Genomic DNA, 17,719 nt, shown 5'->3' on the forward strand with positions numbered 1-17,719 from the left:
GTTGGTCCATATAAACAATTTAGCCTCAAACTTCCTTGAACTGTTGATTTTAATGAGCTTCCCAGACTTTTCTTCAGCCAACCATCTCCACAGTCATGTCCAGGATCTTGACATCATCTTCACCTGCTCCAAACTTGAAGAATTAGAGTGTTGTATAGCAATCTGTGGACTCAGACATACCAATGATCATGAAGATGACACAGGACTGGGCAACATTTTTGTTGTTATACATAAGGTCACCAACTCAACGGCAACTAACAGCAACAACAACGTAGCACTCTCCTATATTCCAGCTCTCATATTGTTTATATCCATGATTATCTTTTTCTTTACTTCCTTGAGACTTCATATCCTGTACTTCTACTTTTGCTCCTAGTCTATCAGAGCTTTGTACCATTTATTTCTCTACCCAGACTAGACCACGAAGGGCCAGTCCAACCATTCACTTTTTTTTTTAAATAATTTTTATTGTGCTTTAAGAGAAAGTTTACAAATCAAGTCAGTCTCTCATACAAAAACCCATATACACTTTGCTGCACACTCCCAATTACCACCCCCAATGAGATAGCCTGCTCTCTCCCTCCGCTCTCTCTTTCCGTGTCCTTTTTGCCAGCTTCTAAACCCCTCCACCCTCTCATCTCCCTTCCAGGCAGGAGATGCAAACAAAGTCTCAAGTGTCCACCAGATCCAAGAAGCTCACTCCTCACCAGCATTCCTGTCCAACACATTGTCCAGTCCAATCCATGTCTGAAGAGTTGGCTTCAGGAATGGTTCCTGTCCTGGGGCATCAGAAGGTCTGGGGGCCATGATCACCGGGGTCCTTCCAGTCTCAGTCAGACCATTAAGTCTAGTCTTATGAGAATTTGGGGTCTGCATCCCACTGCTCTCCTGCTCCCTCCGGGATTCTCTGTTGTGTTCCCTTCAGGGCCGTCATCAGTTGTAGCCAGGCACCGTCTAGTTCTTCTGGTCGCGGGATGATGTAGTAGCTGGTTCATGTGGCCTTTTCTGAACCATTCACTTTTGAGTACATACAGCATGCTTATTCCCTTACTTTCTGACATACCTATCGTGCAGATTCTCAGTCTTGGATTTGGGCTGCTGAGCGCTAAAGGGAAGCATAGCATTATGGTGGATGGGGCCACCATAAATGTGTGGATTCCAGTGAGTCCCTCAGATCTTCTGTATAATATTTGCTATCACTGATCAAGTTCCTTTCCCAAAAACTATAGCATACTCCAAACCGTCATCACTTTCTTTGTGCCTCCTTTCACACTGATGCCTTTTTCATAACTCATTTGGCAAATGGTCTTATTGTTTATGTCAAAGATACAGTTGGAGGGATCATGTCCAACTCCTTCAGCCATCCACTTCCACACCTGAGGGCTTACCCAAGGGTGAAACTACATATCCTTTCCTCCTGCCACAAAGGAGAAAATAATTCAAAGATACTAACATTCAAGGATCATTCTGTGTTCTTCACATGATCGTTACTTTTTCAATTGTTTATTTTTTCCACCTCTGTATTAAATCGCTCCATATTGGCTCCTACCTTCTACATGTTCAAGTCTCCTTCATCTGAAAAAAAAAAAAAAAAAAAAAAAACCCTCACCTGAACTTTCATCTCCCTCCAGCTGCCAACCCCTCTTCCAGATAAGAGGGCTCAGTGCCTTTTTATGCTCTTGTGCCGTTAAACCTGGATTTCACAACCTCAGCTTTATTGACATTTTGGGCTTTGTTGTGGAGGCTATTCTATATACCGTAGGATGTTTAGTAGCATCCTGGCCTCTATCCCCTAGATGCCAGTAGCACCTCGTTTCTAATTGAGAAAGCCAAAAATGTCTCCAGACATTGCCAAATGTCTCCGTGGGTGGGTAGGCATAATTGTCCCAGTTGAGAACCACTGCTCTAAGCCCATAGCACTGGTTGTTTGAATAGGCATGGCAAAGTGACTCAAAAAAGACCCTAGCAATATTTTATTATTACAGGAGAAAGTAGCTGATCATACTGCAGGAGTGATCATGTTAGCAAAGAATGCTCTTCTCTTGGAGCCACGGGAAACCCAGTAGTGCATGTAGAAACAGGGTGTGCAAAGGTGTTGCCCTGGGGAATACTCAGAAGACAGAGATTGTGAGACTTTAGGTTATTGAAATTTACCTGCTACAAAACACGTGGTATTGAATTTTCTTTCCGTTTAAGATAATGTATTTCTGATATATTATGGGTAACGAGTTAGCATGCTGGGGAATGTTTTACCATGTTTAATGTAAGAATACTGACAGGATTGTGGTATCGACTTGACACATAAGAAACATGACTCCTGAAATGAAATGCATCTCCTTTTAGCGATGGTCATTTTGTTTTGTTTTTTAATAATTCTTTATTTTTTAGAGCAGTTTTAGGTGTGCATAAAAATTGTGCAGGAAGTACAGATAACTCCCACATACCCCCTTTCCCTCCTGTGCTCTGGTTCTCCTATTATTAACTTTTCTTCTATTATTAACATCTCCTATTCTGTGGTATATTTGTTACAACTGCTAAACCAATATTGATACATTATTATTTACTAAAGCCCATAGTTTATAGTACATTTGTGTTCTACAGTCCTATGGGTTTTGAAGAATGCGTAAGGGCATATATCCACCATTACAATATTGTCTAGGCTAGTTTCACTGTCCTAAAAATGCCCTGTGCTTCACCTATTTATCCCTCTACTCCTCCCTCTGAAGCCTTGACAATCACTGATCTTTTTATTGTATCTATGGTTTCGCCTTTTCAAGAATGTCATGTAGTTGGAATCATACAGTTTGTAGCCTTTTCAGGAATGTCATATACTACATTTTTATGCAAAATAGAACACCCCCTCACACATTATTTGCCTATGTGCATCATATGTGTGGGAGTGTTATTTATGTGGGCATGTTATTTGGAATCATACAGTTTGTAGCCTTTTTCGGACTGGCTTCTTTCACTTAGAAATATGTATTTAAGGTTCCTCCTTGTCTCGGTTCTCCAACAAATACAGTATTTGCAAAATGTTCCCAGCATTTGAGTAATTAACTCCTGTTATTTTACTAACCAGTTCAATGACCCTAAACAGGTTTTCTTAGCTGTCCAGTGTTTGGGATGCCATTGCCATTCATGCCAGCATGAAGATTGTTAAGTGTCTAATACTACAGTGTGCCCTACTCCTAAAATATTTGATGTGGAATGTAAGTCCTAATGGAAGTAATTTTACTCTAATTTTTATTGAAGACATAGCCTTGAGATAAAGTTTGTTATTTTGTCAGGAAATAAAGTTTTCCTTTTGTTTTAAAAGTTTCAGAACCTGAAGCTGAAAGAATTCTACTGTGAAGGGAACCCACTGCTCCTGAGGCAGCCAGTTCATGCTGTGATACAGGATGAGGTCTGGAGTTTACAGGTGAAGGCTGAGATCATCCTCACAACTCTTCAGATTCAAGCCACAGTTTCAGTTTTCAAGAGATTTCTATTTAAAGCACTTCAGCCAAGCCAGCAAATGACTGAGGAAACCCCAGTCCGCTGGCAATATGGATCCCAGACATAACCTTTTTGTCTTGCTTACAAAATTCAATTTAATCCTATCTGATTTCCACAGTGGCTAAATTCAGAGATATAGAAACTTTTTTTGGATGAAAGGAAAAGACAGGAATGTGTTTTCTCTTTAGCCTTCCAAGTATTTTTTAGTATTTTCTAAGGATGTATTTGATTTGTTACTAGTGGGGCCCTTGCCTCCTGCATTTCCTCTTCACTTGTTCCCTTCTCTGGCGGATGAATGAATAGGATCCAGAAATCAGGTTCACAAGTTGATGATATTAAAAGAATTAACAGGAAAGAATATTGGAGGACCCTCCTTGTGTGCCTTCTCATGGTGCAGGAATCAAAAATTGCAGATCATTTCACAACCAAGTATGATTGTACATCGTAAATTTGGACTTTACAGATCCATTTGGGTCTATAGCTGAACATGAAGGATTGCCTTAAGAATTTCTGAAATTGTGTAAGGATTTGGGTTTCCTGGCTAGAGGAAACAACTAACCTTGGTCAATGGTTTAGTGTATTTTAAAATAAATTTCCCCCCTTTTAACAAGTAATACATGTTCATTATAAAAAATTAGAAAACTAGCGAGGAAGAAAAGAAAATAGTTAGAGTACCATACTGAATTTTAAAAACTTTCTAAACTCATTCAGAGAAATTAGAAAATAAAAGTAAGCTAAGTTACTAAATTCTCAGAAATCCAGTACCCAGAGATAGAATCACTATTCTCTCCTTGACATTTATTCTTCCAGAACTTTCTATGTGTCCATAATATTTTCAAATTAAAGATGAGTTCAAACTATATACGCTCCGTAGGAACTTGTTTTTCACTCAAAATATTGTTATTGTATTTCTATGTGTGAAAATCAGTATACGCCTTTTTAAATGAATATATGATATTCTATTACACGATTACACCATAATTTGGTTAACTATTTCCCTACCGTTGGACGTTAGATAAGTAACAATTTTCTGACCATTTAGCCTTTATAAACAAGGCTACCATGACCATCCTCGTAGTGAATTTCTGGCTCACACCCATATTATTCCTACAAAAACTGGCATTTTTAAGAAACTACTGTTAAATACCCTTTCAGAGAATCAATCTATATTTCCAGAAACAGCAATATTTGCTACTCCTGTGTGGAAAAAAAAAATTCATTTGAAATTGAATTGTAAATTATTTAAAAACTGCAGTATTTAATTTTTTTAATCCCTTATAATTTATTTGTTCTTGCAGCAACCATTTCAGAATAACAAAAATAGCTAGCACTTATTTCTAAGCTTACTATGGGCAAAGTTACGTTCTAAGCACTTAATAAGAATTAACTAATCTAGTCCTCCAATGCCCCTAAAAAAGGTAATGTCTTAGCTTCCTAGTGCTGCCCTAACAAAAGATACCACAAAGCAGGTGGCTTTAAAGAATGAGAATTTATTGTCTCACAGATTTGGGGGCTAGAAGTCCAAATCAGGGCATCAGTTTTCATGGAGGGTTCTTCCTTGTTGTGGCCTCAGGATCTTTGGCGTTCCTTTGCTGCTTGCAGGTGTATCTTCACACGACATCTGTCTCTCCCACCCATTTGTTTGTGTGTATTCTGCTCTTTTTATAAGACACCACTCAGAAGGGATTAGATTTAGGACCTACTGAAACCCTGGTAGCATAGTGTTTAAGAGTTCAGCTGCTAACCAAAAGGCTGGCAGTCAGAATCCACTAGGAGCTCCTTGGAAATTCTGTGGGGCAGTTCTACTCTGCCCTATAGGTTTACTATGAGTTGGAATGGACTTGATGGCAACGAGTTTGGTTTTTATTATTTTAGTTCTACTTTGGTATGACCTAATTAGCATAACAAAAGAAAAGCCCTATTTCCAAACAGGGTCATATTTTCAGGTACAGGGATCAGGACTTCAACATAAATTTTAGAGTCGGGGCGGGGGGGGGAGCACTATTCAATCCATAACAGTTAGGCAGTATTGTTGTTAACTTCTTATAGATAAAGAAATGGAGACCCAGAGAAAGGCAAAGTTCACAGAGCTGGTAAGAGTTGGGGCAATAAAGCCAACCTAAGCCAGATTTCGGAAACACTGGTGGCGTAGTGGTTAAGTGCTATGGCTGCTAACCAAAGGGTCGGCAGTTCGAATCCGCCAGGAGCTTCTTGGAAACTCTATGGGACAGTTCTACTCTGTCCTATAGGGTCGCTATGAGTCAGAATTGACTTGACGGCACTGGGTTTGTTTTTTTTGGGTTAAGCCAGATTTCATGCTGCAATATCGCCTCAGAAAGGGGGTGCTAGAAGGTGGGGGGAATGGAGACAGAGGTACTCCCAGTTGGAAGAGGTTCTGGTTTGTGGAGGAGGTTGGATGAGCAGTTAACTCAATGTGGTGGCAGGGAGGTGAGTTGAGTATTTTTTGAAAGTATCTCCATGAATTTTTTCTTAGAGAGGTAACTTAAATTGATTATGTGTTTCATATTTGTACTTAAAGAAAAAGTCATTTGCACTAGACCTTTGGTCAAAATTACTGGTTAAACTACTTGAAGTGTCAAAGAATTATAGGGTTTTAATTTAGGCTGTTGTTGTGTTAGATGCTGTCAAGTCAGTTCCAACTCATAACAACCCTATGTACAATAGAATGAAACACTGCCCAGTCCTGTGCTACCATCACAATCATTGTTATGTTTGAGACCATTGTTAAACCACTGTGTCAATCCATCTCACCCAGGTCTTCGTTTTTTTCATTGACCCTCTATTTTACCAAGCATGATGTCCTTCTTCAAGGACTGATTCCTCCTGATAACGTGTCTAAAGTACATGAGACGAAGTTTTGCAGCCCTTGCTTCCAAGGAACACTCTGGCTGTATTTCTTCCAAGACAAACTTGTTCATTCTTCTGGCAGTCCATGGTATATTCAATTATTCTTTGTCAACACCATAATTCAAAGGCCTCAATTCTTCTTTAGTCTTCCTTATCATTGTCCAGCTTTTGCATGCCTATGAGGTGATTCAAATATCATGGCTTGGGTCAGGCACACCTTAGCTCTCAAAGTGACACCTTTACTTTTTAACACTTTAAAGGGGTCTTTTGCAGCAGATTTGCCCAGTGCAATACATCTTTTGATTTCTTGACTGCTGCTTCCATGGATATTGACTATGGGATCCAAGGAAAATGAAATCCTTGACAGTGTCAATCTTTTCTCCATTTTCATGATGTGGCTTATTGGTTCAGTTGTGAGGATTTTTTTTTTCATGTTCAGGTGTAATCCACACTGAAGGCTATAGTCTTTGATCTTCAACAGTAAGTGCTTCAAGTCCTCTTCATTTTCTGCAAGCAAGGTTGTCTCATCTGCATACTGCAGGTTGTTAATGAGTCTTCCACCAATCCTGATGCCATGTTCTTCTTCATATAGCCCAGCTTCTCAAATTTATTTGTTCAGCATAGAGATTGAATAAGTATGGTGAAAGGACGCAACCATCACGCACACATTTCTTGATTTGAAACCATGCAGTATCCCTTTGTTCTGTTCAAACAGCTGCCTCTTGGTCTATGTACAGGTTCCTCATGAGCACAATTAAGTGTTCTGGAATCCCCATTCATCGCAATATTATCCATAATCTGTTATGATCCACACAGTCAAAGGCCTTTGCATAGTCAATAAAACACAGTTAAATATCTTTCTGGTATTCGCTGCTTTCAGCCAAGATCCATCTAACACCAGCAATGATATCCCTCATTCCAAGTCTTCTTCTGAATCTGTCTTGGATTTTTGGCAGTTCCCTGTTGATGCACTGCTGCAACCACTTTTGAATGATCTTCAGCAAAATTTTACTTGCGTGTGATATCAATGATATTATTCAATAATTTCCACATTTGGTTGCATCACTTTTCTTTGGAATGGGCACAACTGTAGATCTCTTCCAGTCGATTGGCCAGGTAGCTGTCTTCCAAATTTCTTGGCATAAACAAATGAGCACTTCCAGTGCTGCATCTGTTTGTTGAAACATCTCAATTGGTATTCTATCAATTCCTGGAGCCTTGTTTTTCACCAATGTCTTCAGTGTAGCTTGGACTTCTTCCTTCAGTACTGTTGGTTCTTGATCATATGCTACCTCCTGAAATGGCTGAATATCCACCAGTTCTTTTTGGTACAGTGACTCTGTATTCCTTCTACCTGCTTTTGATGCTTCCTGCCTCATTCTATATTTTGCCCATAGAACACTTCAGAACCACAACTCGAGGCTTGACTTTTTTCTTTAGTTCTTTCAGCTTAAGAAATGCCAAACATGTTATTCCCTTTTGGTTTTCTAACTCCAGGTCTTTGCAGATGTCATTATAATATCTTACTCGGTCTTCTCAAGCTGCCCTTTGAAATCTTCTGTTCAGTTCACTTTAGATATTCTACATTTAAGAACAAGCTTTAGTCTCTCCTAGCATCATTTTGGTCTTTTCTTTCTTTCCTGTCTTTTTAATGACATTTTTCTTTCTTCATATGTGATGTCCTTGATGTCTTCCCACAACTTGTCTGGTCTTTGGTCATTAGTGTCAATGAGTCAAATCTATTCTTGAGATAGTCTCCAAATTCAGGTAGGATATACTCGAGGTTGTATTTTGGCTCTCACGGATTCGTTTTAATTTTCTTCATCTTCAAATTAAATTTGCATTTGAGGAACTGATGGTCTGTTCCCCACTTGGCCCCTGGCCTTGTTCTGACTGATAATGTCGAGCTTTTTCGTAGTTTCTTTCCAGAGATGTAGTTGATTTGATTCCTCTGTTTTCCATCTTGTGAAGTCCATGTGCATAATCACTGTTTATATTGTTGAAAAAAGGTATTTGCAATGAAGAAGTCATTTGTCTTGCAAAATTCTATCATGTGATCTCCGGTGTCATTTCTATCACCAAGACCATATTTTCCAATTACCAGCCCTTCTTTGTTTCTGATTTTCACATTCTAATCACCAGCAATTATCAGTGCATCCTGATTGCATGTTTGATCAATTTCAGACTGCAGAAGTTGATAAAAATCTTCAGTTTTCTCATCTTTGGCATTAGTGGTTGGTATGTAAATTTGAATAATAGTTGTATTAACTGGTCTTCCTTGTAGGTGTGTGGATATTATCCTATCACTGACAGCCTTGTACTTCAGGATAGATCTTGAAATGTTCTCTTTGTCAATGAGTGCAGTGTCATTCCTCTTCAATTTGTCATTCCCAGCATAGTAGACCGTATGATTGTCTGATTCAAAATGGCCAATAACAGTCAACTTCAGCTGACTAATGCCTAGGATATCAATCTTCATGTGTTTCATTTCATTTTTGACTTCTAATTTTCTTAGATTCATACTTCCTACATTCCATGTTCTGATTATTAATGGATGCTTGCTGCTGTTTTTTCTCATTTTGAGTCATGCAACATCAGCAAATGAAGGTCTCAAAAGCTTGACTCCACCCATGTCATTAAGGCCAACTCTACTTTGAGGAGGCAGCTCTGCCTCTATCATCTTTCGAGTGCCTTCCAACCTGAGGGGCTCATCTTCTGGCACTATATCAGACAGTGTTCTGCTGCTATTCATAAGGTTTTCACTGCTAATTTTTTCAGAAGTAGACTTCCAGGTCCTTTATTCTAGTCCGTCTTAGTCTGGAAGCTCTGCTTACACAGGTCCACCAAGGTGACCCTACTGGTATTTGATATATCGGTTTTAAAACTTCTAGTATCACAGCAATATGCAAGCCACCACAGTGTGACAAACTGACAGACGCATGGTAGTAATTTAGGCTATACCTAGGTAAAGATGTTTTTTAAACTTTTTTCCACTTCAGGAACTTATGGGATAAAATTGAATATTATTGCCTGAGTTACAAAAAAAATAATAGGTACTAAAAAACAACACTTACCAATCTGCATTAGTAGATGCCAGGCTCAGTGTTCTACCACACACACACACACACACACACACACACACACACACACACACACACACCAGTTGCTGTCAAGTCGATTCTTACTCTTAGCCACCCTATAGGACAGAGTAGAACTGCCCCATAGGGTTTCCAAGGAGCAGCTGGTGGATTCGAACTGCCAACCTTTTGGTTAGAGGCTGAGCTCTTTACCGTTCTGCCACCAGGGCTCCTGGTGTTTTACCAATGTTATCTAATTTAATTCTGTGTCATAGTATTGGCAAAAATCTTCATTTTACAGATAAGGTATTCGAGTTCAGATAGTTTTAAGTGACTTGTCTAAACAAGATCACATAGCTAATAAGTCATGGAGCCAAGAGTGAACTTAGGCGTCTATGTAGGTATCTATTGGGTGGATGTCTTTGAACTTGATGCTGTGTTTTACTGTGTTTCGCACACGTAGTAATAATTCACTATGCAATGTTTTTGAAGTGTATACATCCTTCTAAGGATTTATGTTGGTTTGACATTTTATAATTCAAATAATATAAATTAAATAATCATATGCAAGGAAAAATAAAAAAATACACCTGAAACATTTCATTTTATGATGGATTAAAAATAGAAATAATCTTTGACCTATTTCTCATTGCCTAACAAATATTCCAACATAATTTAATATGAACTCTTCAAAAGGAACAATTAATTTTTCCATAAATGATTTATTGACTTATATAACAGTGGAATTAGACCATCATTACATTGTATATCTTCAAGAATTGGGAGGGATATTCTAAAAGAATGGTCACACTATTGCTTTTTATATATATACACGTTTCAAAGTAATAACTTCACTTTATATTTTAGTGGTATATGTTACCCTTCCAAAGTAACACATTGGCAGCAAGTAAGTGAAGAATATAAATAATGGGTGATGTAAATGTTGTCAAGAGACACACTGAGTGTAGCAAATACGTTTGATTCCAGCAATCACAAATAGAAAAAGTGAACTGTATGTAACTGTGACCTATTTATTGGTCCCATGTAATTGAGCAAATTCTTCCACCATCTGTTATTTCAGGGACTGAATCTTTGTATGTGAGTGTTCTGCAGCTTTATAGGGGGACTTAATAGGGGGACTTAACCATTGAATTCATGTAGCTAAAAAAGTACCTCTAAAATCAGTATCTGATTCAGAATCACAAGCTATGCTCTGCATGGATAGTCAGAAAAAATGTGACCGTAGACACACAACTTAGAAGTAGCGGTAATATTAGTGTGAAAGGGCAATTCTTTCAGAAAGGATGACCTCAGTTTTGTAACCGTCCTGGAGAATGAGCTTAAGTGGGTAGGAGGTTGTGCTGTTGAAGGATCAGGCATTTAAGGAACCCACGCCCAGGATGGTTTGCTGGATAAAGGCCATTTTCCCAGACTTATGTTAACTGGGAGGGTTAGAGTAATAGGGAACAGGGATGCAGCAATCTACAGGATTTTGTTGTTATTTTTAAAATTCTTTAAGATTTTAACTGGAGTGAATGAGTGAAAGATTATATATGTACATGTTTATCCCCGAAGTTTCCTAGCAGAGCCTGATGTGGAATACTTTAATACCACTGGGAAACCTTTAACATTGGCAAGGAAAAAGTCCCCAGCACATCAACCCTACACACTATGAAAATTTCATGCAGTATTTGTGTAACATTTATACAGGACTTCTATGCCACTGGCATAAAAAATGGAGGGCATTCAGTGAAGTGAGGCTAATGTTTATTTTGTTTGCTTCATCAGTGAAGACTTAATTTTATATACTGCATTTTTTTTCCACTTTAAGATAATGTTGTTGATGGTCATGGCGAAAGGCATGTTCCATGTCCTCACTTTCCCTTTTATTTTTAATATGGGATTATAAAGGTATTATTGCACAGAGTCAAGATTCTGGACATATCTGTTTGGATAGGGTTAATAAGAATTGAGTTAAAAACTTTGGTTCATAGAAGTCATTAATTTTTACAAAGATAGCTGTATTCAGGTACTCAGTGCAGCAAATAATTTAGACCAGCACTTATCAAATTTTAAGGTGTACAGTTTACTTGGGAACCTCATTAAATTGCAAATTCTAATTCAGTAGGTCTGGGGTGCGTGTGAAAGTCTGCATTTCTGAAAAGCTACAGGTGATGCAGATTCTATCGGTCCACGAACCACACTCTAAGTAGCGAGGATTTAGATCCTAGTCAATATGACGGACTCAATTTTCGAGTCCTCCAGTCTGAACTTTTGCAGGACCCTTGCTTATTGTAATGATAGGAACCAAATTTGAACCTAAACATAACTAATTTTATAAAATATGTGGTATAAATGTATTACGACTTGGGTTTCTATATGTAAGAGGCACAGATATAATGTAAGTAGCTTGCTTTCCTTATATTAATGAAAACTGAACTTATAACGTCAATCATTTATAATATAATGTATTATATATAATATATACTTCAGAATCTTAATTTGACAGAAACTCTGAAGAATAAGCCAAAAATATGAATTTGGGAAATGTGAATCAATTAATGTCAAAGAGTTATTTTGAAAACAATCCCAGGAGTCATATTCTTCTTTTTTAATCTAGGAAATAGCATCAAGATTTGTAATGAATCAGCTAGCAGAAAATAATCCTTTACTAATGCAAGCCGTGGAACACTACCCACAGATCAAGGATATAATCTCGCGTGGAAAAGAATGTGCGATATGTGGAAAGTCCTTTGTAACCACATGGCTGGAATGTGTTGAGTTTGTTCCTCCATCAAAGGTAAATGGTGGTTTTTGTGTGAATATGAGCATAAGACCTCCTCCTATCCTTTGTCTTTATCAAAATCAACCAATCCTAACTAGATTGGTATCCAAGAATTGACTTCTATGATAGTATGATGTTAAGTTTTGATAGATAAATTTGGATGAGTGTCTGTAATAATCATCGTCACCCACACCATTTACATTTATCAGGACACGTATATTGTAGCAAAATTCCATGGACATTGAAAGTTTTAAATCAGAAAATTGAATATTTTCATCAACCTTATCAATCAAACAAGAGCTATGTTCCACTAGAAAGAATTGTTCGGTAGTGTGATGTGAAACTTTTGCTCTCACAATGATTGTTCTAGCACACTGAGCATGCACTGAGGTACACCCACAACATTATGTCTCCCAGGAGTTTTGCACACCGGGCGGTTCACATAGACCATGAAGCCCGTTCTAAGCCAGGGGTCAACAAATTTTCCTGTAAAGAGGCAGATAGTAAATAGTTTAGGCTTTGTGGACCATAGGAGTTCCTGGGTGGTGCAAATGGTTAAGCGCTTGACTGCTAACTGAAAGGTTGGTGGTTCAAACCCACCTACAGGCACCTCAGAAGAAATTCCTGGTAATCTGCTTCTGAAAGGTCATAGCCTTGAACACCCTATGGAGCACAGTTTTACTTTGTAACATAAGGGGTAGCTATGAATTGAAATCGACCTGACTCCAAGGCAACTGGTTTTTTGTTTTTGGTTTTGTGGACCATAAGGTTACTGTTACGACTACTAGGCTCTGCCTTTGTCACCTAATAGTAGCCTTAGACGATATGAATGAGCATAACTGTGTTCCCGAAAAATGTATTTGTGGACTCTGGTATTTGAATTTCCTATAATGTTCACGTTATGAAATATTTCTATTTTGAGTTTTTTCCAACCATTTAAAAGTGTGAAAATCATTCTTAGCCTTCAAGCCATATGAAATAGGGCAACAATTTGCTTACTCCTGTTCTAGATCATCCATCATTAGTTCCTGGCACCAGAACTTCCTTTCTTCTCTTGGTGAGCACTTAGCCTCTTTTGGGTCAGCAGTGCCTCGTCCACACCTGAGCCATCTGCTAAAGCCATACCTGCTGCACACAGATCCCTTGTTTCCATGACACTGGGAATTGAAACCCTACTGGCCTGCAATATCATGGCTTCCCTGATAATTCTTTTCAGGACTTCAAACAGGTTCATCCTGGCTCAAACAGAGAAACTGGCATTTCTCAGCAGGGGCTTGAGTTGGAATGAACCTGTTTGAAGTTCTGATTCTTTTGCATCAAGCTTTTGGTCAGTAAAGCATTTTCGTTTTCTTCTTAGTCAATGCCATGTATATGTGGTTTTCTTAAAATGAAGACAACTGGTGGGAATATAAAATGCTATAACCACTTTGGAAACCAATTTGGCGCTTCATTAAAAAGCTAGAAATAGAACTACCATACGATCCAGCAATCCCACTGCTTGGTATATATCCTAGAGAAAGAAGAACCTTTACACGAACAGATACACGCACACCCATGTTCATTGCAACACTGTTTACAATAGCAAAAAGATGGAAGCAACCAAGGTGTCCATCAACAGATGAATGGATAAATAAATTATGGTATATTCACATGATGGAATACTACGCATTGATAAAGAACAATGATGAATCCGTGAAACACTTCATAACATGGAGGAATCTGGAAGGCATTATGCTGAGTGAAATTAGTCAGTTGCTAAAGGGCAACTATTGTATAAGACCACTATTATAAGAACTCGAGAAACAGTTTAAACAGAGAAGAATATATTCTTTGACGGTAACGAGAGGGAGGGAGGGATGGAGAGGGATATTCACTAATTAGATAGTAGATAAGAACTACTTTAGGTGAAAGGAAAGACAACACACAATACAGGAGAGGTCAGCACAACTGGACTAAACCAAAAGCAAAGAAGTTTCCTGAATAAACTGAATGCTTCAAAGGTCAGTGTAGCAGGGGTAGGGGTTTGGGGACCATGGCCTTAGGGGACGTCTAAGTCAATTGGCATAATAAAATCTATTAAGAAAACATTCTGCATCCCACTTTGGACAGTGGCGTCTGGGGTCTTAAATGCTAGCAAGTGGCCATCTAAGATGCATCAATTGGTTTCAACCTACCGGGAGCAAAGAAGAATGAAGAACACCAAAGACACAAAGTAATTATGAGCCCAAGAGACAGAAAGGGCCACATAGAGCAGAGACTACATCAGCCTGAGACCAGAAGAACTAGATGGTGCCTGGCTACAACCGATGACTGCCCTGACAGGGAACACAGCAGAGAACCCCTGAGGGAGCAGGAGAGCAGTGAGATGCAGACCCAAAATTCTTGTAAAAAGACCAGACTTAATGGTCCGACTGAGACTAGAAGGACCCTGGTGGTCATGGTCCTGAGACCTTCTGTTAGCCCGAGACAGGAACCATTCTCAAAGCCAACTGTACAGACAGAGATTGAACTGGACAGTGGGATAGAAAATGATGCTGGTGAAGAATGAGCTTCTTGGATCAACTAGACACATGAGACTGTGCTGGCATCTCCTATCTGGAGGGGAGAGGAGAGGGCAGAGGGGGTCAGAAGCTGGTGGAATGGACACAAAAAGAGAGAGTGGAGGGAAGGAGTGTGCTGTCTCATTGGGGGAGAGCAATTAGGAGTATAGTGTAAGGTGTATATAAATTTTTGTGTGAGAGACTGACTTGATTTGTAAACTTTTCACTTGAAGCACAACAAAAATTAAAAAAAAGAAAATGAAGATGACTAACCATACACTGTGTTGTTTTAGGGTAGATTCCTACCTAGTTTCTTAGATAATGCTGGAGAATCTAGGATTTAGTGCTAGGGGTGAGTATGTGTCTTACAAATTTTGATAGGGAGCTAGATCTATAACCTCTAAAGTCATATGCATCTGTAGAGAGTCTCTGGTTCTAACTCCCGTAGTTAAAGTGATTTAAGGTGTCATTAGACCAGAGTAGTCTTGTGTCAATAAGGGACCTGAGTCAAAGAGTCTACAGACACTTATCTCAGTGACCACTCACCAAATTTACCTATACCAAAACCAAATAAAACCTGTTGCTGTCGAGTTGATTCCTACTCATAGAGACCCTATAGGGCAGAGTAGAACTGCCCCATAGGGTTTCCAAGGAGTGACTGGTGGATAACTCACATCAGACCTCCTAAGCCAGAATCCATGGGTATAGGGCCTGGAGTATCCAAAGTTTATAAATTTTCCCAGTTGACTTTTATATGCAGTCAAGACTGGGAATCTCTGCACTATCTGTTTAGGGCTGTCCCAGTACAGTAGGATGTGACACCTTAGTAAGCAAGGCCTAGCTTGGTGGCTTTCACATAGCGAAAAGTTAGACTCATTGCTTGAATATATGAATTAATAATTTGTCTTTAGTGGTAGGAATGTAGTTCTTTTATAATGAGATATATATGGATAATAGTAAAAAACAAAGCAGGAGGGTAAATCACCATGAAGTACTACTGGCAAACACTTTAATGTGGCCTCCACTCGGGAACCTGAGTGAGTCTTTAGATGGCTGCTTTAGGGCACATTGTCCAGCTTACTCCCAGTTAGTCTGCTTCTTGGAATCTGTATGCGGAAAAGCTTTGAATTTATCCTGCTTGAAGCAGAACAAAGGCTCCTGAACACAAATATGCTGTGTTCCTCATTATCCGTGGAGCCATGACTAGGCCTCTCACAGTCTTGTCTTCCCTAAGGGCAGTTGATGACCTTATGTGATTGCGGATAACATATTAGTTGTTGTTTCATAGGCTTATATTTCATAAATTTCATCAACAGCTGGATGAGATCAGCACTATTTATATTTCAGAACTACATTATCTTTCTCCAAGTACAGTTGTGGAAGTTTCTTCTGTATATGTGGATTTCATGAACAAGTCCAGTATGAACCACTTTTTTTCCACCAACTTTTTATTTTGAACAATTTAAAAACAAAAGACTTGAAAAAATAGTACAATGAACATACATATACCCTTTATCTATAGTCACCAATTTTTAATATTTTGTTCAGTTGGCATTATCCTTTATTATTTTTTGCTTTTAAGGACATATGTTCTCCAAAACAAATTTGATATTCACATGAACCAAGAAAATGAGAGAGTATATCTCTTTCTAAGCCAAAAATAAAAGAGTAGTTTCTAATTACAAAAAATATAAATAAATAAACTAAAAATATGTCCTTGATACCAGGTAGAAAGTTTTTGCCAAGGGTGTTTATGGGTCAGAAAATATGTAAGCTATTTTAGATATGGTGGCACAATGGTTAAGCACTCAGCTGCTAAGCAAAAGTTTGGTGGTTTGAACCCACCCAGCGGCTCTGTGGGGCAAAGATCTGGTGATCTGCTTCTGTAAAGAGTACAGCCAAGAAAACCCTATGGGTCAGTTCTGCTCTGTCACGTGGGGTCACTATGAGTCGGAATTGACTCCACAGCACCCAACAACAACAACAACAACCTATGCTTAGAGGGTCTCATTAATGCTCTGTTTGTAACTTCTAGGAAACAGAGCACAGTTTTAATAAGAGCCATTTAGAGTAGGTAATTTATAATCATGCAAAATGAAATCAGGGAACTACAACTGGAGTTCATATTAGCTGGTATCAGCTGTTTACACAAGAGTATTTACTCTCCAGGAGACTATGAAGATCCTCAGAGCAAGTAATGAGTAAAAGATGTAAGTTTGTTATAGTTGTGATATAGAGCCACTAATTATTTTCTCACAATACCCTTTGCCAAAGTTTTTGAGATCATCAAGCATTTTTAATTGTTATATGTGATGACCTAGCTGGTGTCACTTCTTCATGGATAAACTTGCACTCTTCACAAAGTAATGATGCTAAAATAATTAAGAAAGAATATGGCTGTCACTCCTGATGTGAATTATTTCCAAGAAATTCATACCATCAACATAATCCAGCTGTAGATGGCTGGCATAAGATTTGCAAAATATTTTTGGAGGCATTGGAAAGCTAAAGGATAAGCTGGACATTTTTGTCTCTTGATCTAGTCATGTAAAAATCATAGTTGCACTAGATATTTCTTCTTTGTGCTTATAAAAACAATTTAAAAAAGGAGCCATCTAATCAGAGAAAGCGTCCTGAACAGGACACATGTGTATGGCGGGCTCCACTATAAGGGCTGCATATAAAAGTCATCTGTGAATAAGAAGCAGCTTTCCTGTTGTTCAGTCTTTCATAACTTGATGCTCTTGTTATGGAAACATCATTGTAATAGTTGAGCCAGTATTTCTATCCGAGAGATTAGGAGTCTTCATGTAACTCAGCACAATTTGAAATTACTTACTTACCTGGTGTTGCATTTGTTTGATGTCCATCTCTACCATTGAACCCCAAGCTCAAGAAATTCAAGAACCATTTGATTTTGTTCCCCATTGTATATGTAGAGCCTAGCACAGTGC

The 17,719-nt window shown here is 38.6% G+C and overlaps 1 protein-coding gene across 2 annotated transcripts in view; it reads left to right on the plus strand.

Annotated features, from left to right (window-relative positions):
* The window catches only part of LRRC69 (leucine rich repeat containing 69), an 86,465-nt gene that overhangs the window by 53,243 nt on the left and 15,503 nt on the right, over window positions 1-17,719 (plus strand). For both annotated transcript variants that reach the window (XM_003408386.3, XM_064267691.1), the window contains 2 exons: window positions 3,317-3,418; window positions 12,061-12,240. In XM_003408386.3, the coding sequence (XP_003408434.2) occupies window positions 3,317-3,418; window positions 12,061-12,240 (282 nt within the window). The remainder of the gene's footprint in view (window positions 1-3,316; window positions 3,419-12,060; window positions 12,241-17,719) is intronic.

Source organism: Loxodonta africana, chromosome 14 (genome assembly GCF_030014295.1).
Source record: "Loxodonta africana isolate mLoxAfr1 chromosome 14, mLoxAfr1.hap2, whole genome shotgun sequence".
Taxonomy (NCBI): Eukaryota; Metazoa; Chordata; class Mammalia; order Proboscidea; family Elephantidae; genus Loxodonta; species Loxodonta africana.